The sequence below is a fragment of the Ahaetulla prasina genome, chromosome 13 (genome assembly GCF_028640845.1).
Source record: "Ahaetulla prasina isolate Xishuangbanna chromosome 13, ASM2864084v1, whole genome shotgun sequence".
In the NCBI taxonomy this organism is placed as follows: Eukaryota; Metazoa; Chordata; class Lepidosauria; order Squamata; family Colubridae; genus Ahaetulla; species Ahaetulla prasina.
Genome location: NC_080551.1, coordinates 8259199 through 8282233, shown reverse-complemented (window position 1 = coordinate 8282233; position 23035 = coordinate 8259199). Strand labels below are relative to the sequence as shown.

Here is a 23035-nt window from a genome sequence, read left to right as displayed (position 1 = left end):
CAATTAAAAAAATGAAATAAAATAAAAATAAAATAAAATCTAGAATATTCTGGGTTTTTTTTTTTTAAAGGACACCTTTTCTGCCGTACTAAAATTAAGATCCTCCTTCGTATCCCCTTCCCATCCCATCATCCCATTGTCATGTAACATTTCATGCTGCTCTACTTACGGTCTGGGAGGGTAAAACACTCCACTGCATTTCCAAACGGACTGTCCATTCCGACACCGTTGGACTGCACCGCAAACTCGTATCTTGTGAATGGTTTCAGTCCGCTGATAAGAACATCCTCTTTAGAGCTACAGAGAAGAAGAAGAAGAAATTCCCACGAGAGGGTGAAAACCAGGATAACACAAATGGCCACACGGGCCTCTGTGGCTCAGGCTGCTAATTACTGCAGGTTCTAGTCCCACCAGGCCCAAGGTTGACTCAGCCTTCCATCCTTTATAAAGTAGGTAAAATGAGGACCCAGATTGTTGGGGGCAATAAATTGACTTTGTATATAAATATACAAATAGAATGAAGACTATTGCTAACATAGTGTAAGCCGCCCTGAGTCTTCGGAGAAGGGCGGGATATAAATGCAAATAATAATTAAAAAAAAACAGACGTCCTTCAAAGACTAGCAAGATTTCGACAGCCTTTGACAGGCAGAACCATAGAATGATAGAAATTTAGGGCTGGAAGGCAAAAGGAATGTCTCGGTAGCCAATATGGGGCCTTTACCAGCTTCTGATTTAGCTTTTGTTTTATCCAAAATATTTAAAAACAGATTAAAATCTGGCGTGCCAGAGAATCCGACAACTACCCAAAGAGATTTCTCTGGGTTGATAACTAGAAAGTCTAGTCAGAGTTATACAAAAGGGAAAAAAAAAAAGATTAAAGTATCTTGAATATCTCAAAACAGCTCAGAAAATGAAACACTGTAATATAAAGGCAACTGGACTTTGCTTTTCCTTGAAGATGTTTCGCTTCTCATCCCAGAAGCATCTTCAGAACTGAAGTAGCTTCTTGGGTGGGAAGTGAAACATCTTCAAGGAAAATCAAAGTCCAGTTGCCTTTTGGAAAAAGCACATTTGGGAAAATGATGACCTGCATGACTGAGAAACTCCATAGACACTGTAATGTGAAGGAGAAAACATAAATGCTCTTCACTAGATGATCTGAATGGTTCCATTAAGAAAAAGTCTATTTTTAATTCTTTGGTAAGAAAAGCCCCTGCATTAATTCTGCTTACAACTGTCCACCACCCAACAATGACAGTGTCAGCCTTCGGCCTAGTGTGGCTTCCAAAGCTGACAGACAGCACATGCCTCATGATTTCATTTGCGCAATGCTTCACAAACCTTGTGGCATCACGTACTCTCCTACCTTGTGTAATACATCACAAGTGAGGCATTCTTTAACCCCCAAGGGCTGAATCGCACAGTGTAGTTGACGATCTTCACGGTGGTGAAGTTGGGTTTCTTCCATCGCAGCCATATCGTTGTGGAACTATTGGAATCGACGTGGAGGTGCCCAGGAGGTGGTGGGGGACCTTTATGAACTGGAAGATCTGAGAAGATAACCATGGAAAAGAAGGAGGAGGAGGAGGAAGAGGAAGAGGAGAAGGAGAAGGAGAAGGAAGAGGAAATGGAGGAGGAGGAGGAGGGAAGTGGAGGAGGAAGAGAAGGAGGAGGAGGAGGAGGAGGAGGAGGAGGAGGAGGAGGAGGAGGAGGAAGAGAAGGAGGAGGAGGAGGAGGAGGAGAAGGAGAAGGAGAAGAAGAAGAAAAAGAAAAAGAAGAAGGAGGAGGAGGAGGAGGAGGAGGAGGAGAAGGAGGAGGAGGAGGAGGAGGAGAAGAAGAAATAATAATGAGAATACATTTGGAGTTATGAATAGATGTGTGGAAGTACTAGCATCAGTAACAACCATTGCTTACATGGCTAGGTTTCCTGTCACAGGGTTCTACACTTCAAATGCTCTATGGGGTCTTTGGGGTCTTTGAAACGGGGCAAAATTCACTTAACAAATTTTTCACGTAGCAACATGAATTTGGGGCTCAATTGTGATCATAAGTTGAGGACTACCTCTAATAACCTCACTCTTCGAGTATGTTAAGCTTACAGTATGTTTGAAGCATTTGCAATTTAAAAAAAATAAATAAATCCCACAGTTAAAGAGAAGATACCTACCAGCTGCGGTGACAGGCGTTCGGTCCGTCCTGCCTTTCCACACGGCCGCATAGCCCTCTTCGTGCTTGTTGAAAGCCACCAGCCTGATTTCATAAAGCTGTCCAGGAACTGGACACAATAAAACAGAGATGCGATTACTGAAGAAAATGCCAAAAAGAGGCAGAAGCCAGAAAAAAAAATTAGTTTAGCTGAACTCTGGCATTCTGCTTGTTAGAAATGATGGAAGTGCATCAGATCTGGAACCTGGGAAACTTGATCTTTTACCCCTCTTTCAAACCAATGGTCCTCTCCATCCAGAATGTGGGATTTTCTCTTCAAGAGTTGGCTGTTCAGTTGCTTATTTTTTTTTATGTATAAATTTTTTTTAATTTCCATTTTCCAACATCATATTTATGTACAAACTGTTATCCATCCTTAATCATTAATTTTTATTTATTGCTGATTCGGGCCTGCCTGACTGCCACTTCCTTTCTCCACAACCTCCCTCTACCCTCTACTACTTTCCCCTCCTTCATCTCCTTCACTTTACTATTTCCTCTCCTCCTTCTCCACTCCTCCCTTCTTACCCTATCTAACCTTCTTATTCCCCTTCTCCTTCTCAACTCTTTCCTACCTACTTTCTTCTCTCCTTCTACTCCTCTCTCCCTTTCTTTCTGAAATGACAGTCGGGCAGCCCCAATATCATTTCAAATTTTAATTTCATATCTTCAATCATTACTGTACATTAATATCCAATCCATATATCATTTCCCCTTCCCCCCTCCCCTTCCCCCACCCACCCCGGACTTCCCAGAGCAAATATCGGGTATTATGACCAACAATCACAAGTTAAAGTATACAAAATATACATAAACTCCCACCCCATCCAATTAATATAGTTATTACATACTCCTACTTATATATATATGCTTATATACCGTGTAATTATTTCATACTTATGCTTATATATACTGCGTGACAATAAATAAATAAAATAAATATTAATGAACGGGAATTGCCACTCCAAAATTAAAAAAAGATCAATCATGAAGAATTAAAAGGAAGGCTTTAGAGCAGGGATATCAAACTCATGGGCCCGTGGGCCAGATGTGTCACGTACTGGCCACGCCCAACCCCCGGTTTAGCGAAGTGGGGGGAAAAGTCCCGATACGTCACATGACAACGATGTGACGATGTGGGCTTGACACTCCTCTGTTGACACTCCTCATGGGCCTCTGTGGCTCAGACTGGTAAGACAGTCTGTTATTAACAGCAGCTGCTTGCAATTACTGCAGGTTCAAGTCTCACCAGGCCCAAGGTTGACTCAGCCTTCCATCCTTTATAAGGTAGGTAAAATGAGGACCCAGATTGTTGGGGGCAATAAGTTGACTTTGTATATAATATACAAATGAATGAAGACTATTGCTTGACATAGTGTAAGCCGCCCTGAGTCTTCGGAGAAGGGCGGGATATAAATGCAAATAAATAATAATAATAATAAAAATACTCCTGCTCTAGAGCAACGTTTCTCGACTCTGTGAACTTTAAGATGGGTGGACTTCAATTCCCAGACTTCTTCAGCCAGCCATGCTGTATTTGGAGCCCATTGGAGAATACTTTGTGAGTGTTGGGACATGCTGGCTGGGGAATTCTGGGAGTTGAAGTTTCACACCCAGCTTAAAGTCCCCAAGGCTTAGAAACACCCTTTTTAAAGCAATGGCCAGCACCAAACAGATGCCTAAAATCTACTAGAATAACCAGGAAAAGGCAGATGTCGATGGAACTTTTGTTGCTCTTGTTAAATCTCAATGCAGGGGTAGGCTTCAAAAATTTTAGCAAGGGGTTCTGGGTGGGTGTGGCCTTGGTGGGCATGGCCTAGTCCAAGAGTCTCCAACCTTGGTCTCTTTAAGACTTGTGGACTAACCCCCAGAGTCCCTCAGCCAGCAAAGCTGGCTGAGGAACTCTGGGAGTTGAAGTCCACAAGTCTTAAAGGGACCAAGGTTGGTGACCCCTGGCCTAGTCAGCCTCCTACACCACAGTGGAGGGCGTTTTTGCCCTCCCTGGGCTCCGAAGGCTTTTCTCGAGCTTCTGGGAGAGCAAAAACGGCTTCCCCAGGCTCTGGAGGCCCTCCGGAGGGCAGAAACGGCCTTCCTGAACTTCCGGTAGGCCCGTTTTTTGCCCTCCCCAAGCCTCCACATGCGCCCTGCGTTTACCTGCATCCACAACGGGCCACGTGGGGACTCCTGGGAGGGGAGGGGCAGGGTGGGCGGGCCCAGTCAGGAATGGGATTTGGGGGTTCTCCGAACGGCACAGAATCTTAGCTAGAGTTTCTCCCGAAACCCCTGCGAACCGCCAGCGGCCCACCCCTGCCTCAATGGGAAGCGATTTGGTGTTCCCTAATTGTGGGTCAATGGTGTAAAAGGCCACTCCAAAAGCAGAGAGTCCGAAGTAGGTCATTGAAACAGCTCGATCGCTGGTTGCCAACGTAAAAACAGGGCAAAGCTTTTTTTTTCTTTTTTAGACTTTCTTAATCCAATTAAGTAATTGCACGAGGCCAATGCACTGCTGCAGGCTGCCAAAGGCAACTTCCCCTCCCCAGGCCAGTTCAAAAGGAGTTTGGCAAGCGAACGGGGGGTGTGTGTGTGTGTGGATCCAGCAACTGCCAACTCTGGCCAATTCTTGCGATCGACAGCCAAAAGAGAGTCCGTTTCTGCCTTTGGCTGGCTCTTTCCTTCTCTCTTTCTCGCTGCCTTGTTGAAAGATTGTCTTTAAAAACTGTCCCATCAGTCGATTCCCCCCCCCTTTTTATTTTCTCTTTTTCTCTCTCTTTTTTTTAATGGATGTACTTATTCAGGACGGCTGGAATGGCTCAGAGTTTACAAATAGAAAGAAAATGGAGCGATTCTCCTTTGCAGCACCCGATCTTCCCCTCTACGTCTCCTCATTAGCTTCCCTGATGAAGCCTTGCTAATTAAGGATGGCTCTATTCACTCCCTGTGGCTGAATGGAGCCAGCTCTTTTTCAGTTCCACAAAGCAGCCTGCAACCGCCCCTCTGAGCGCTGCCAAGGGTATCCCTCTCGCTTTGACTATATTGTGGGCAGGATGGACGGGGGCGGGCAGGAGGCTGGCTTCCAGCTCGCCTTCCCCACCAGGAAAAAAAAAAAGCCCAAGATGGAGTAGGAGGATCAAAAGGTCCAGCCACATTTGCATCTGGAAGAGGAATTGCATTTAAACAGAACCTTCTCTGCTTTGCTGGCTCTGCGGATGGATCGAGAGAGGGTTTTTTTTTTGGTGGGCTCTAAAATAAGGTTGGCAGCCGCAGGAACGGAAGGACAAAGAAAGAAATGGGGGGGGGGTGCTGTTGGGGGAGGGCGATCCAGAACTGTCCAGAGGATTAATCAAAAAAAGGTAAATCCTAAATTTTTCCTCCATGCAAGGGATAAAAGGATTTAGCCTGGCTAGGTGGCTCAGCGGCTAAGACACTGAGCTTGTTGATCAGAAAGGTTGGCAGTTCGGTGGTTCGAATCCCTAGTATAGGTCTCCTGCATCAGCAGGGGGTTGGACTAGATGACCTCCAAGGTCCCTTCCAACTCTGTTACTGTTAAAATGTATGTCCTGACATCATGAAGAAAATGCCACCCCTTTGGTCCCTAAAGATGGTTGGTTGGTTGGTTGGTTGGTTGGTTGGTTGGATGGCTGGCTGGCTGGCTGGCTTATTCATTCATTCATTCACTCACTCATTCATTCATTCATTCATTCATTCATTCATTCATTCATTCATTCATTCATTCATTCACTTATACAACGTGTAGAGAAGAGCAACTAGAATGATTAAAGGCCCAGAGGTTAAAACATATGAAGAACAATTGCAGGAATTGGGTATGGCTACTCTGGAGAGAAAAAGAATTAGAGGTGACATGATGGCAGTGTTCCAGTATTTGAGGAGCTGCCCCAAAGAGGAAGGGGGTCAACTTAGTTTCCAAAACACCTGAAGGTAGGACAAGAAACGATGGATGGAAATTAATGAAGGACAGAAAGCAACCTGGAATTAAGGAGAAACTTCCTAAACAGTGAGAATAATTAACTTGGGGCACAGCTTGCCTTCAGAAGTTGTAGGGGCTTCATCAACTGGAGGTTTTTTTTTAAAGACTGGACAGCCACCTATCTGAAATGGTTGGAGGACAGTGAAGGCTAACCTTTTTGCCATTGCGTGCCAGGAGGCGGGGGGGGGGTCGTGTGCACACATGCCCACACCCATAATTCTATGTGCCCCACGCCTGCACTTGTGTGCATGACCCCCCTCCCCCCCTGTTCCTGGCATATGATGGCCCGGTAGGCCCGTTTTTCTCTCTCACCTGGCTCCAGAGCCTCTCTATGAGTCTGGGGAGGTCAAAAATGACCTATCCCACCCACAAGAGGCCCTCCGGATGCCAGAAACTGCCCGTTTGCCAACTTCCAGTTGGACAGAAAGTGATGTTTTTTGCTGTCCCCAGCCTCCAGAGACTCCTAGAAAGGCTCTGGAAGCTGGGGATAGGCCCTCCGGAGGCAGGAAACAGCCTGTTTCCCTATTTCTAGTGGGCCTAGAAGGCCCGAAAATCAGCTGGCCGGCATGCCCATGTGCACCAGAGCTGAGCTCGTGCCCACTGGTATGTCTATGCGTGCCACCTCACATGCGTTTTGCCCTCACAGATCTAGGGTCTCCTGCTTCTAGTCTTCTAGCAGACTAGAAGACCACCAAGGTCCCTTCCGAGCTCTATTCTGAATTGTTCCAAAAGGAAGTTTTGGATCTGGCAAGAAAAGTCATAAAATGGAGCAAAACTCAATTAACAAATGTCTCACTCAGCAACATACGTTCTGGCCTCAACTGCAGAGTCGTAAGTCAAGAACTATCTGTACATAGCATGGATCTCTTCTCCTCATAAACAGACCGAAACAGATCAATCCGAAAATCCCCAGTTCATTTTTGATCCCTTTTCAGTGAATGGCCCATCCACCGTAGTAGAGCACTCTTCCTCAAAGCTTACCTACCTAATTGTCGCAATTCGTGTTGTTTCACTTTCTTCTTCAGTTTTACGGGTCCAACATCCCGAAAACGGTTTCCTCGGCCTTCTGAAGGGATCTCCATGCTTGACTCCTCAGTGGGTATTTCCCGATAATACAGCTTGTAGCCTGAAATTTGTCCGTGGTTGGGTGGAGGCTGCCAACTTATCAACAGTGAGTCCATTTTGGCTTGGACCATCAACTCAGTTGGGGCAAAGAGAACTAGGGGAAAAAAGGGAGAGCGGAGTCATGAGACACAATGAGAATTAGTCTCAAATTCATCTCCATCTCCATAACTTTTCCCTATCCTTTCCTTCTCAAATTTGACTCTAGCTATACAGTAGCGGCCAAAATTGTGGAAACCTTTTGGGAAAAGTGTATTTTTGAGGTTTGATGGCTAATCACACCACTTTTTTTTTTTTTTTTGGAGTTTCAAGATAATCCTATTCCACTGCTGGAATGGCCTGGGAATAACCCAAACCTTCTTAATCCAATTGATAATCTATGGAGCCGACCAGAGGTGGGTTTCAGCAGGTTCTGACCAGTTCTGGAGAACCAGTAGTGAACATTTTGAGTAGTTTCGAGAACTGGTAGTAAAAAATCTGACTGGCCCTGCCTCCATCTATTCTCTGCCTCCCAAGTTCCAGCTGATCAGGAGGAAATGAGGATTTTGCAGTAACCTTCCCCTGGATTGGGATGGGAATGGAGATTTTACAGTTTCCTTCCCCTGCTACGCCCACCAAGCCACGCCCACCAAGACACACCCACAGAACCGGTAGTAATTTTTTTTGAAACCCACCACTGGAGCCGACTAAAGAAACTTGTTGGTCAGAAGCGACCCAGCGATAAAACCCAGTTAATAGAAGCCATCATTCAATCTTGGTTTCACATGATAACAGCTGCAGAACTAAAAGACTTGGTTCACTCCATGGGAAGATGTTGTAAGGCCGTAATTCATGCTAAAGGTCACCCAACTAAGTATTAACTGACATGGGGATCATTTTTGTACATCTCGTTTTTTTCTATGCGTTCCACTTTTCTTCTTTATACTTTAACTGCTATTCTAATAGCAAATCCTTCATAAAAGTTATTGCATTACGTTCTTGATTAAATTATCTTTCCGTTGATATATTTATTTATTTATTTTGTCATAACAATATATGTAGATATCATACAAAAAGATTATATTAATATATAAACACATATATGGGTAAATATAAGGAGGTATAAGCATATACGTATATAGGAAGAAGAAAAGAAAAACAATAGGACAGGAACGGTAGGCACGTTTTGTGCGCTTATGCACGCCCCTTATGGTCCTCTTAGGAATGGGGTGAGGTCAATAGTAGACAGTTTTTGGTTGAAGATTTTAGGATTATGGGAAGAGACCACAGAGTCAGGTAAAGTATTCCAAGCACTGATGATTCTGTTACAGAAGTCATATTTTCTGCAATCTAGATTAAAGCGGTTGACATTAAGTTTAAATCTATTGTTTGCTCTTGTATTATTGTGACTGAAGCTGAAGTAGTCTTTAACAGGAAGGACATTGCAATAGATGATTCTGTGAGTTAAATTTAGGTCTTGTCGAAGGCGACGGAGTTCCAAGTTTTCTAAGCCTAGGATTTCAAGTCTGGTGGGATAAGTTATTTTGTTGTTTACAGAGGAATGGAGAACTCTTCTTGTAAAATATTTCTGGACACGTTCAATTGTATTGATGTCAGAGATGTGGTGAGGGTTCCAAACAGGCGAGCTGTATTCTAGAATTGGTCTAGCAAATGTTTTATATGCTCTGGTTAGTAGTGTAGTGTTTTTGGAAAAGAAGCTACGCAAGATTAGATTTACAACTCTTAGAGCTTTTTTTGCTATATATATAGTTTTTATGGTACTCACCATGGGTTTGGTTGTCCCGATCTGGAGTGCGGTGCTGAGTCCATTCTGACGGAGCTCCATAGCCCGCACTGGTGCTTGCTGCAATCCGAACTTTGTAGATTTTGTTTGGCTGTAATCCGTAAAGCACATGCTGGGTTTCATTGCCACTGAGCTCCATTGAAGAAATCAGGTCTGCAAAGGGGAAAAAGACAGGGGTGAAATGCAGCAGGTTCTGGCAGGTTTGGGACAACCAGTAGCGGAATTTTTGAGCAGTTCGGAGAACCAGCAATACCCCCTCTGGCTGGCCCCCGAGTGGGGTGGGAATGGGGATTTTCAGGTATTTTTCCCCTGCCACGCCCACCAAGCCACACCCCATCCACTAAGCCACGCCCACAGAACCCGTAGTAAAAAAAAAATGGATTTCACCACCGGGAAAAGAGCCCAAAGATTATGTATGCAACAAAAAAGGGCGTTTTTTGTGTTTGACCTCAGGGGCCAGGGTGGGTGTGGCCAGCTCAATGTCACTCGTGTCGGGGGCGCCTGTAGTGGGCCTGAGCGCTCTGCCAGAGAAAATGGGCTTCCGAGCTCCATTTTTCACTGTGATGGCTTCCCACAACCCTCTGCCAGCGGAAAATGGAGCTTGGGATAGCCACACACGGCCCTTCCTGAACTCCATTTTTGCTGGCAGAGGCACCACGGGCTGGTTCTTTGCTGTTTCCAGGGTGGCCCTGTGGGCCAGATCTAAGCATCTCATGGGTCGGATCTGGCCCCCAGGCCTTGAGTTTGACACCCCTGAAATAGATCGAACCTTGAATTCTTAAACTCCCGCTTCATCTGTCTACTTCAGAGTTCCCTAACATTTCCGGGTTGATGGCCTGAAGCGGGGCGGGGGGATGCGAGGGAAAAAAAAAAGGGATGGTGTTGTGACCCAGGTTCCTGGACCCGGACTCCTGGACTCAGATGATTCAGAAAGTGAGAGAGAAGACCTAGCAAGCCCTGCTTCTCTTGGGCCCTCTCCCTCCCTGGCACCCACTCAAAGGGAGGAGGAGGGGCCGGCAAGGCCTGATTCTCTCGAGCCTTCTTCTGATTTGGCAACGCCCCAAGAACAGTTTTGGAGTGATGCAAGACTGCGCAGACGTGACCGGCGCGCGTAGCAGAAGCAGCGTTGGGATAAAGCCAAGGAATGATGGTCATGCAGTGACATCTGCAGAGACTATAAATAGGAGGCGGGACTTCCTGGTTTTTTGTCTTGGACAAAGCAATGAATTTGTGCGGGCAAACTGTATCAATGGAGGGAAGAATATATTCGTGAGTAATTCTGGCCTTATCTATAATTTCCTCGTTATCTCTAGAAACTTGGCAGGCCCGTGGGTAGACGTGGCCAGGACATTTATCTATGTAAATAAAGTAGAAGAGGAGGCCTTTGACTGACTCTTTGTTGGGAGTATTGGGGGAGGGAAACAGAACAGATGGTTTTATAGGAGGGGCAGGTGTGTTCACGTGTGTGAGCACTTGTTGTTTGTGCAAGTGGGGCCACGAGCGCCCTCAATGCTCGCACGAGTGGGGCTGTGCGCATGGATGCACCAGCCGGCCATTCAAGCGGCCTGGTCGAGAATAGATCCATGGACTGGTAATGGGCAGCGATCCCACAGGTTGGGGACCCCTGGTCTAATCCACCCTGCATCTTAAGGCAATGGACTGATTTATCCCTAAAATACAACCCCAAACATAAAGAAGCTTCAAGTGAAGCACACCTAAATGTCGACATCCCAGCACTATGGAATCCACTAATTGTTCAATCCCCAATTACCCTAACCCAGTCTTCATGGGTTTAGGATGAAGATGGCAGCTATGATGGTGATACTGAAGACACAAACGAGTGGTGAAATCCTCTGTGGATTGCCACTGGTTTGCTGCCCACAGATGCGCAGTGTGTGCCAAAAGCATGCTACGTGCGCATGCGTAGTGCACACCAAACGCATGCTTCGTGCGGAAAAAGAAGGCTTAACAAGGTAAGTAGAATAGTGAGGGGGGGGAAAACAGCTTGATTTCCTGCTTTCTGGCAAAGCTAAACCCCACAGCACAGCTGATCACCAGAAATACTGATTTGGAGGAACCGGTAGCTTTTTTTTACTACCGGTTTGCCCAAACCGGTAGCTTTTACTACCGGTTCGCCTGAACCAGTGGGAACCGGCAGCATTTCACCCCAAAAAATATGAAATTGTCAAGGCTTTGCTCACACTGTTGCAATTGACCCATTGATTTCTTTGATCCCATTGACTTTTTTGATTGTGGACATCGGGAAGAAGGGATTGTCCCAGAGCAGTATTTCTTAATTTTTTTTCTTCCCTTCCCACTTTTAAAAACTAGGTAGGATTCCATAATTTTGTTTGTACGGGTTATACTGATCAATATTTATTGTATTAAAAACACTGAATTATACTGTGACATAGCATGGCAAATAATTTTGTTTTTACAGGTCCTGAGTGGGATCTTGAAGAACCCCAGGCAGTCCCTGGACCACAGTCCCTGGACCACCATTGTTTGAGAAATAATCCTCTATAACAGGGGTCTCCAAACTTGGCAACTTTAAGACTTGTGGACTTCACCAGAGCTGGCTGGGGGACTCTGGGAGTTGAAATCTACAAGTCTTAAAAGTGGTTAAGTCTGGAATGTTCTAGAGTGTCAATAACCAACCATTCCACGTTATAAGGCCCTCAGACCTCCTCTTTCTCACCTTCCTTGAGAGAAGCATACTCAATTTTGTACTTGACGATCTTTCCATTGCTCAGTTCTGAAGGGAGAGGCTGCCATGTCGCCTTGATGTCAGTCGGAGTTATACTGGACAGGGAAATCTGAGGGGCTCCACCCGGAACTGGAAGCGAGCAATAAAAGAGATCATGCTACCTCAAAAGGACCATCAGCATTACAGCGGTTCTACTTGAGAAGATATATTTCAACTTGGGGAGCTGTGTCCATCCAGGGATATGTTAGCTTCTGGTTAGCCTAATTTCTCTCGCAGGTTAAAGAATTTTGGCTAGCTTCCTTGCCTGCACCAGTTAGATGACACAACTGGTTCTCTATCACGTCCGTTCCACATATTTGTTACATTTTTGAAGAGGATAAAATACATCACTTTTTTTTTAAGAGTACACAATTAAGATCTGAAACTATCATCATCTTTTTTCCATGGCCCCATAATCCCTTATTTATTTATTTATTTATTTATTTATTTATTTATTTATTTATTTATTTATTTATTTATTTATTTATTTATTTATTTATTTATTATATTCGTATAATACGAATTTTTCCCGAAGGACTCAGGGCGGTTCACAGCCAATAATGCAGATTAAAAACAGTATAAAAAACCAATTCGATAAATGGCCTAAAAAATTTAAATACGATTGAAACCCCATTTAAAACCCCAATTTAAAACCCCGATTTAAAACTATGTTTAAGCTAGTCCTGCACATCGAAACAACAATGTCTTCAGCTCGCGGCGGAAGGTCCGGAGGTCGGGGAGTTGACGAAGCCCTGGAGGCAGCTCGTTCCAGAGGGCAGGAGCCCCCACAGAGAAGGCCCTCCCCCTGGAGGTCGCCAGCCGACATTGTTTGGCTGATGGTATCCGGAGGAGGCCCTCTCTGTGAGAGCGCACTGGTCGGTGGGAGGCTACTGGTGGCAGTAGGCGGTCCTGTCCTTACGAGGTGGAGTCCAAAATGGCTTCAAGTAAAAACAAAGTCCAATTGCCTTTTGAAAAAGCACCTTTGGGATTTTGGTTTTGAACATTTGTAAGCTGCCCAGAGTTGCCTCTAGACGAGATGGGTGGCAAATAAGTCTAATAAATAATTCATTCAATTTTCCCAACCAAAATTCACCTAGCCCCATTTCAGTCTAATTGGGCACCTCGTGGAAACCTGATACATCCTGACCAGGTAAAACCCTGGATTATTTAACCCCCCACCCCTGTTTCAAGCGGCCCCCCAAGGGCAGATCTTCTCAGTTTCTATTCTACAAACCATCCTCCAGGGTCTTCACATTTATGGACGAGGAAGTCCGGCTAGCACCTAGCTGGGAGTAGGCCACCACGTAGAAGATATAATTGGTGTTGGGCTCCAAGTCTTTCACCGAAAACTCAGTGGTGTCGTTATTCAACGCAAACTGGTATTCCACGTTGTCAGCACCTAGAGAAGGTACACAACGCTGTCAGACAGAAAAAAGAAGAAGAAAAAGAAGAAAGTTTTGTTCTTTCTTTAAACTAGTTGCTTGTGAGATGCTTACAAAAAGTCCCTCCACAATTTTCATCTTGGGACAGGGGTGAAATGCTACCGGTTTGGACCGGTTTACCTGAACCGGTAGTAAGAAAAGCTACCGGTTCGGGCGAACTGATAGTAAAAAAATGCTACCGGTTTATTTCCAATGATCAGCTGTGCTGTGCAATTTATATTCGGTGGAAAGCAGGAAATCCTGTTTTCTAGCAAATCAGAATTGCATGGCACAGCTGTTTCCCTCCCCCCTCGCTGTTCTACTTACCTTAGAAAAGGCTTCTTAATCCTCCTTTTTTATGTGCGTGCACAGTAAACTGGTAGTGAAGCGAACCGGTAGCAGGCTTCAGAGCATTTCACCCCTGTCCTGGGGGTTTCTTTTTTAATGTGGAGGGGAGTTAAAAATGTCAGGATGGTAGCCACAACTCTGCAAACTGAAGCCCCATCATTTTACGGAGGTGCATCTTGTACGAAAAAAGCTGTTGGGCTTGACTAACACTCTCCTTTGACCTTTTTAAAATCCCATTCCTTCTGCAAAGGCCTCTAAGAGTGTGTTGATAAAACCTTTTAAAGCTTTCCTGCTTAGAGAGGTCTCCGTGCCAGGAATGGAGTAGGATTTCAGATTGTATTTCAGGAGAAGAAGCGGGGAAGCAACTAGCCAAGAAATACGGTAGCAGTAATTCATCTTGGCAGCTGAAGATATTAAAAAGGCAGGGTGCTAATTGGAAAATTAAGGGAACACTTTCATTACTGCCTTCTCTTATCACCTCAAAGGGTGACAGACCATCTTCATTTATCCAGAAGATGGAAATCGTTCCTTTACGCATGCAAGGAAATAGATTTAGCAAGACCAGGAAGATCAACATTCTGTGGTTGGACTAGAACTTCCAACTTCCAATAGTAATTTTAATAAGAGCGCATATATCCAAAGGTGGGCTTCCAAAATTTTTAGCAAGGGGTTCCCTGCCTGCTTGCTGGGTGGGCGTGGCCATGATGGGCGTGGCCTAGTGGACCTCCTGCAACATGGGGGTGGGGCGTGCATTTTTGCCCTCCCCGGGCTCCTGAAGCTTTCCTCAAGCCTCCGGGAGGGCAAAAACGGCCTCCCCAGGCTCTGGACACCCTTCCCAAATTTACGGTAGGCCCGTTTTTTGCCCTCCCAGAGCCTCCCTGAGCGGCCTGCACTTACCTGCATCCAAAACAGGCCGCATGGGGACTCCTGGAAGGGGTGGGGTGGGCAGGGCCAACCGGGAGCGGGATTTGGGGGTTCTCCGAACTGCACAGAATCTTAGCTAGAGGTTCTCCCGAACCCCTGCGAACCCCCCAGCAGCCCATCCCTGCATATATCTGATTATTTTCACTGAGTGCTCAATTCAACTCATTCGGTCTGGATCCCACCCTCATTTTACTGCCTTGTAATAATTAACCAACGTACGAAATTACAAGTATGATTAAAAGCTGCTCGGAGCCGAGTAATTAACATCAATGGTGTCAGAAACCTTCAACAAGTCTGCTACTGAGCAATTAATTAATATATATAGGCCTTTTGTGAGTGCGTATTTTGTGTTGTAAATTAATCAGGCCTGGTGAGCCATTCATCAATAAATAATTTTTTTGTCTGGAGTGGTGTAGGGTTTCCTGCCTAAGCAGAGGGTTGGACTAGAAGGTCCTTTCCAACTCGGTTATTCTATTCTATTCTATTCTATTCTATTCTATTCTATTCTATTCTATTCTATTCTATTCTATTCTATTCTATTCTATTCTATTCCATTCCATTCTGTTATTCTATTCTATTCTATTCTATTCTATTCTATTCTACTCTACTCTACTCCATTCCATTCTTTCTGAACTTCTATTCTATTCTATTCCATTCCATTCCATTCCATTCTGTTATTCTCTTCCCTTCCCTTCCCTTCCCTTCCCTTCCCTTCCCTTCCCTTCCCTTCCCTTCCCTTCCCTTCCCTTCCCTTCCAATTTCTATTTCTATTTCTAGTCTAATTCTCTATAGAAAGACAACTACAGGCAGTCTTTGACTTACAACAGTTCACTTAGTGACAGTTTGAAGTTACAACGGCCCTGAAAAAAGTGACTTATGACCATTTTCAACATTTATGACCATTGCATAATGGTCTATGGTCACGTGATTTATATTCAGATGTTTGACATCTGACTTATATTTAAGACGTGTCTCAGCATCACGTGATCCTCCCCTTTGTGACCTTCTGACAAGCAAAGTCAATGGGGAAACCAGATTCACTTAATAACCCTGTTACTAATTTAACAACTGCAGTGATTCACTTGACAAAGGTGGCAGGAAAAGTCATAAAATAGGTCAGACTGTTAGAAGCCTGTTATTAGAACACAGCAGCCTGCAATTACTGCAGGTTCAAGCCTGGCCTGAGGTTGACTCAGCCTTCCATCCTTTATAAGGTAGGTAAAATGAGGACCCAGATTGTTGGGGGGGGCAATAAGTTGACTTTGTAAATATACAAATAGAATGAGACTATTGCCTTATACATTGTAAGCCGCCCTGAGTCTTCGGAGAAGGGCGGGGTATAAATGTAAATTTAAAAAAAAACCATTCTCACTCAGTAGCTTCAATTTTGGGCTTAATTGTAGCCATAAGTTGAGGATTACCTGTGTTATATCTACAAAGGGCGTCATTTGCACCTTAGCAAGACACTAAGAATGATAGATGGCATTGCTACTAACCACTTGTCTCCTGATTCTCCAGAACACCAAAAGCACATCACCAAAATGTTGGCATCACTGGCTAGTCCTCATTGTTCCCTTCCCCCCCATATGGAAAATGGATACAAGGACCCTCCCTGAAGCATGTTTTATCACCCTCCCACAAATTCTTCAAAAGATCCATAACTTCTCAACTCTGTCCCTTACAAGCTGCTCCTTCTTTGATTAAAGTTACTCTCTACTTTGGATGAATAAGTTATTGTGGTCTGTCAGCAGCCTGAGGAGCTGGCAGTGGAGTCAGACAGTGAGGAGGCTGGGGAGGACGATGGGTCAGTCCTGGAGTTAGGGGAAGGCCCGGATGAGGGCTCTGCATCGTAGGCAGAGATGGAGCCAGGGCCAACTGAGAGCAATGAGCAGACTCCGGAGCCTCCAGAGGCGGACAGCAGAGGCATAGGAACAGGAAGAGCCTGTTCCTAGTGCACGCATGCAAAGAGCTGCCAGAAGGCAAGAGTAGCTGAAGAAAAAAGGACAACTTGGGAGTAAGGCCAGAAGATGATTAGCCCCTCCCATAAGGCTTAAAAGAGCAGCAATGAGCCGTTGGGTTCTTTGTAGGAAAGCAACATTGATTTCCATGCTTCTTGTCAGCGTCTCTTGAACTTTGTGGGGATTTTGCCAAGAAAAGCCTTTGGCAGGTTGCCAAAGACATCAAAGTTTGTTGATAAGGCCGATGGACTGGTCATTAAGAATTTTGTTTTGGACGAAGCTTAGAATGAATGAATTAATTCTCAGCTGTTTTAATAAAATAAGTTTGTTGAGGACTGAATTGTGTTTGGTCATCACTACTTGGGCCTAAAGTGCATTAAAAGCTGCTCAGCGCCAACACACCTAATCAATCCCTTCAATTAACAATCAACTAAGTGCTTGAAGTCCTGGATCTCCTGTGTTTAAACATTTATGGTTTCCAACCCACAATAATGACTTCAAAGACTGCATTTATAAAGCATCTTCCCTAGTGAAGAAGCTTAGGAAACATTGTGGAACTCATAAATACTTATTAAACATCACCATTCAGAACAGGGGAGATAAGGTGGACTTGAGAATAACCCCAAAGGTGGATCAGCCTAAGCCAAAGTATAGTCCAACGTTCTGTTTTCCCAGTTGCCGACCAGATACAGAAAGTCCACAAGGAGGTCAACTGATCTGAGCAGCTCATTCTGATAACATACTAACAGAATAATAAGAGTGGGAAGGGACCTTGGAGGTCATCTAGTCCAACCCTCTGCTCAAAACAGTTTGCTTGTATTGAGTTTTTAATTGTAAACCTTCACTCTCCATTTCTTGCTCCAATCTGGGGACCTGATAACTCTTTTACATAATAGTTATTCATTGTATAGAATACGGAATAACAGAATTGGAAGGGACCTTGGAGGTCTTGTAGTCCAACTAGTACTCCTGCTCAAACAGGAGATCCTACACCATTCCAAACAAATAGTTTTCCAGTCTCTTGTTGTAAACCTCCAGTGATGGAGCACTCACAACTTCTGGAGGCAAGCCAGTGGAGGAACCACTAATTGATTGTTCTCACTGTCAGAAAATTTCTCCTTCGTTCTAGGTTGGCTCTCTCCTTGATTAGTTTCCATCCATTCCTTCTTGTCCTACAAGGTTATTATACAAAGCTAATCATCATCATCATTTAACAACCCCCATAATCTCTTGCAGGGTGGAGTCTAGGCAACTGAGAGCTAGCAGAGTGTTTACTGGATGGATGCCCTTCCTGTCTCCAGTGCGGAGTTTTATTCGGCAGACATATTCTCATGGTGCCCAGAGAGAGAAATATCTGCCTCTATCTAGGATCGAACTCACAGCCTCCTGATTGTGAGGCGAGAGCTTCACCTCTAGGCCACCGCACCACTCCTATTATACCAGGGGTCGACAACCTTAAACCCTCAAAGAGCCACAAGGGTCCTCACAGAAGCCCACCATTCAATTCTTGAGCCGACCGGAAGTCCGGTTCCCACAACATAGTGTCTCCTCCTAGTGCGGTGTCCTTTTTCCTCTACCTGTCCTCACCAAAAGCCCTATCAATTGTGGAGCTGACCGAAAAACCCACCCCTTGCCATAGAGTCTCCTCATGACACGCCATGCTTCCCCCCGCCGCCCAAACCGGAAGCTCCTCTCAAAATTGTGGCGCTGACCAGCGATAGGGAGCCACAGCAGAGGGATGAAAGAGCCACATCCAGCTCCAGAGCCGCAGGTTGCCGACCCCTGTATTATACAAATCTAACGCTCCCCTATTTTCTTGCATTAGGATTAGCCCAAAGAGCATATCTTTAGGACACCAGAAACGCACCGAAGGCTTTTTGGTAATGAAGAGAGAATCCAATAATCTGCTCACTGTTGAACTCCGGCCGTTCCCAGGATACCAGGACAGTGGTGCTGGAGAGAGAACTTGCCGATACCCTCTTCGGAGCACTGGGCAGGCCTTCCCGTACGATCACCTCTAGCCTGGCCGTTGCACAGGCCATGCCAAGGTGATTTTCAGCCAGGCACTGGTAATAGCCCGCGTCGTCCAAGCCAATCTGGTTGATCACGAGGGTACCGCTGCCCTGGATTTTAACCCGCCCTTTAGACAGTAGGAGCTTTCCGTTCCTCGTCCAGTGTACGGTGGGCAGCGGCTCTCCTTCTGCTTTGCAGACAAACCTGGCGGTGCTGGCCCGAGTGCGAGAAATGGTTTCAGGTGCCTGGGAGATTGTAGGAGGAGCTAAGAGATTGAAAATAAAAAACAAAACAACAAATGAGCATGGCGGTTGAGGAGGGAATTTTCAAGAACAAAAGGAGACACGTGGAGCCATATGTGAAGGTGGATGAAACAAGGATAATTGGCAAGAAAGGTAGACGGACACACTGCCTAGGTTTACACAACCCACTTCTCAGTTTAAGTGAATGACCTCCTTTTCCAGGGACATCTACTATTCACTATCAACCAGGGGTGAAATCCAGCAGGTTCTGGAGAACCGGTAGTGGAAATTTTGAGCAGTTCAGAGAACCGGCAAATACCACCTTTGGCTGACCACAAAGAATAGAATAGAATAGAATAGAATAAAATAGAATAGAATAGAATAGAATAGAATAGAATAGAATAGAATAGAATAGAATAGAATAGAATAGGATTTTTTTATTGGCCACGTGTGATTGGACACACAAGGAATTTGTCTTGGTGCATATGCTCTCAGTGTACATAAGAGTGGGGTGGGAATGGAGATTTTGCAATATCCTTCCCCCAGGAGTGGGGTGGGAATGGGGATTTTGCAGTATTCTTCCCCTGCCATGCCCACCAAGCCACACCACACCCACCAATCTACGCCCACAGAACCGTTAGTAAAAAAATTATGGATTTCACCACTGCTAGCAACCGTAAACCAACTCGAGAGGTGAGTTCACACAAGCCCGGCAACCTAAAAAAAGGAAACTAAAATCAAAGCTGGAAGCTTTGAGAATACTGTTGTTGGGTGAACTCATGGCAACCGGACCAAAGTTTGTTAATCTGAGACGTTTCGTTACTCATCCAAGTAACTTCATCAGTCAAAATAAAAAAAAAATTAAGCAGAGAAACTAAAAGAAGACTAGTATAGATCTATTTCAAAGCTATGTAGCTCTCTTCAGTTAGCCATACCCTTCTGAGATTCAAACCCAGGCTACTTGCATATTAGGTAGATGTAATAATCTCTAAGCCACTGGTTCTCCTGGCTTTGTCAGCTATACCAGGGGACAGTGAGGAGGCTAGGGAGGACAATGGGTCAGTCCTGGAGTCAGGGGAAGGCCCGGACGAGGGTTCTGTGTCAGAGGCAGAGATGGGGCCAGGGCCATCTGGGAGTGATGCGCAGACTCCGGAGCCTCCAGAGGCGGACGGCAGAGAGGCACAGGAATAGGAGGAGCCTGTTCCTAGTGCACACATGTGAAGAGCTGCCAGAAGGCAAGAGCAGCTAAAGCAAAAAGGACGACTCAGGAGTAAGGCCAGGAGATGATTGGCCTCTCCCATAAGGTTTAAAAGAGCAGCAATGGCTCTTGGGTTCTTTGTAGGAAAGCAACATTGCTACAATTGTTTCTAGTCGGGGTCTCTTGTTTCTGAACTTCGTGGCGCTTTGCCAAGAAAAGCCTTTGGAAGTGTGCCAAAGAAGACAAAAGGTTATGATAAGGCCGAAGGACTTTTTCTGAAGGACTTGTTTTGGATTTAATTTGGACTTAATGAAGTAATTCTCAGCTGTTTTAATAAAATATGTTTGTTTAGGACTGATTGTTTTTGATAATAACTACTTGGGCCTGGGTCACAACACAAGTGTTGATAAGACAGCAGGATCTTTCCTCTGGCCCAAGAAGAAAGAGACAATCTAAAGAGACAACCACTTCTCTTCCATCCTTCCTGGAAGATCTGGAGTCAGCGAAAGAACAAATCTGTTCTGCAGGATTGTTTGCAACCAGCCTGTCCTCCTTCTGAAGGGCCACAAAATAAAAACCAAGGCAACTTAGCAGCTGCACAGAAATGTTGTGTTTCGTGTTCTCACCAAGGACTCGGAGCTCCGCTGCAGCTGTTACAAACTGCCTGGTTTGGGGTTTGTTGGCCCGGCACACGTAGATTCCTGCGTGATGAAGCTGAACGGAAAGGATCACAAGGTTGGTCCTTCCTAACACAATCACATCCGTAGAAATCGGATTCCCATCTTTAAAGAAAAAGCAGAGCATCACATCTTTATGTGGAGTACCACGTATAGGAGAAAAGCATGCAGAGCTGGAAGGGGGGGGGGCAGAATTAAACACATCATCAGTTTAGAGTCACTGAGTTTCCAAAAGCACTCAAAGTCCAAGTTCTGCTGACTTTCACTGACCCCTTTCTGGTGCCAATTTAGTGTTGAATTTTAGGTGACAAGATTCTTGTGTACAGGCTTGAATAAATATGCTGCAACCTTACATATGGTCCTAATTTTTTCCTTCTGACACCAAGACCGCTAAACCTGAACATACTGAGTTTTGCCATAGATACTGCTGCCTGGACCATTTCTGTGTTTCAACTATTTCGGCACTACATAAAACTTCTCCACCCATTTTAATTCCTATAAAGATGCCTAGCCAATTTTGCATAGGCATGCATTAGCAAAAGAAACAATCAAAATGTTAAAAAGTTGTGATATTTACAATATAGTTACTTACCAAGCACACCTAAATTATACTGAAGTAACCAAAATATCAAGGCATGTCACAACTTTTGAGCACCCCTAATGTTTGGAAAATTGAAAGCTGAAAAATTTGACACGCCCTAAATTGTATTACAATCTTCAAGTGATGAGTAGAAGCCTCAAAGTAAGATTCTGTAAATATTTCCCCTGATTTTTTTATTTTTTATTAATTACATTTCATAGTGCTTAACGAACATCGTGTTGTCTGGGCATTTAGTTTGCTTAACAATACATATTACATTCTTAATCTCCACCCTTTCCCCCCAACCATTGATAAAATAGATTCTATGTTTGATAATATTCTGTATCTTCTTTCTGTTTAATTCTTAATGTCAATCTGTCCATTTCTGCACGCTCTAGTAGTTTTTTAATTATTTCTTCATCTCGTGGAGTTTTTTTCCATTTTTGCACAAGTACAATCCTCCCTGTCAAAATGTGCAATACTAAATACATACTCTTCTTATCTAGTTTACCTGGTATCATAATAGAATAGAATAGAATTTTTTATTGGCCAAGTGTGATTGGACACACAAGGAATTTGTCTTGGTGCATATGCTCTCCGTGTACATAAAAAGAAAAGATACCTTCATCAAGGTACAACACTTACAACACTTAATGATAGTCATAGGGTACAAATTTAATACTTAATGTACAACACTTAATGATAGTCATAGGGTACAAATGTAATACTTAATGATACAACACTTAATGATAGTCATAGGGTACAAATTTAATACTTAATGTACAACACTTAATGATAGTCATAGGGTACAAATTTAATACTTAATGTACAACACTTAATGATAGTCATAGGGTACAAATTTAACACTTAATGATACAACACTTAATGATAGTCATAGGGTACAAATAAGCAATCAGGAAACAATCAATATCAATATAAATCATAAGAATACAAGCAACAAAGTTACAGTCATACAGTCATAAGTGGGAGGAGATGGGTGATGGGAACAATGAGAAGATTAATAGTAGTGCAGATTTAGTAAATAGTTTGACAGTGTTGAGGGAATTATTAGTTTAGCATTAATTAATTCAGGTTTAAAATCTACATGCTTTCCTATCATCTTTTCCAGCCTTTTCCAAAAAAATTTCACTTTACTACACTGATTTTTTTATTTTTTATTAATTACATTTCATAGTGCTTAACGAACATCGTGTTGTCTGGGCATTTAGTTTGCTTAACAATACATATTACATTCTTAATTTCCACCCTTTCCCCCCAACCATTGATAAAATAGATTCTATGTTTGATAATATTCTGTATCTTCTTTCTGTTTAATTCTTAATGTCAATCTGTCCATTTCTGCACGCTCTAGTAGTTTTTTAATTATTTCTTCATCTCGTGGAGTTTTTTTTCCATTTTTGCACAAATACAATCCTCCCTGTCAAAATGTGCAATACTAAATACATACTCTTCTTATCTAGTTTACCTGGTATCATAATAGAATAGAATAGAATTTTTTATTGGCCAAGTGTGATTGGACACACAAGGAATTTGTCTTAGGTGCATATGCTCTCCGTGTACATAAAAAGAAAAGATACCTTCATCAAGGTACAACACTTACAACACTTAATGATAGTCATAGGGTACAAATTTAATACTTAATGTACAACACTTAATGATAGTCATAGGGTACAAATTTAACACTTAATGATACAACACTTAATGATAATCATAGGGTACAAATTTAATACTTAATGATACAACACTTAATGATAGTCATAGGGTACAAATTTAATACTTAATGTACAACACTTAATGATAGTCATAGGG

General features: G+C 43.8%; 1 protein-coding gene across 4 annotated transcripts in view; it reads right to left on the bottom strand.

Moving 5' to 3' along the window:
* The window catches only part of IGDCC4 (immunoglobulin superfamily DCC subclass member 4), a 105425-nt gene that overhangs the window by 16384 nt on the left and 66006 nt on the right, over window positions 1-23035 (bottom strand). For 3 of the 4 annotated variants that reach the window (XM_058156557.1, XM_058156559.1, XM_058156560.1), the window contains exons 7-15: window positions 20575-20730; window positions 18363-18773; window positions 13079-13243; window positions 11797-11934; window positions 9081-9251; window positions 7179-7412; window positions 2171-2278; window positions 1370-1553; window positions 170-297 (exon numbers count right to left, since the gene is read on the bottom strand). In XM_058156557.1, the coding sequence (XP_058012540.1) occupies window positions 170-297; window positions 1370-1553; window positions 2171-2278; window positions 7179-7412; window positions 9081-9251; window positions 11797-11934; window positions 13079-13243; window positions 18363-18773; window positions 20575-20730 (1695 nt within the window). The remainder of the gene's footprint in view (window positions 1-169; window positions 298-1369; window positions 1554-2170; window positions 2279-7178; window positions 7413-9080; window positions 9252-11796; window positions 11935-13078; window positions 13244-18362; window positions 18774-20574; window positions 20731-23035) is intronic. The other variant, XM_058156558.1, reaches the window with a different exon arrangement.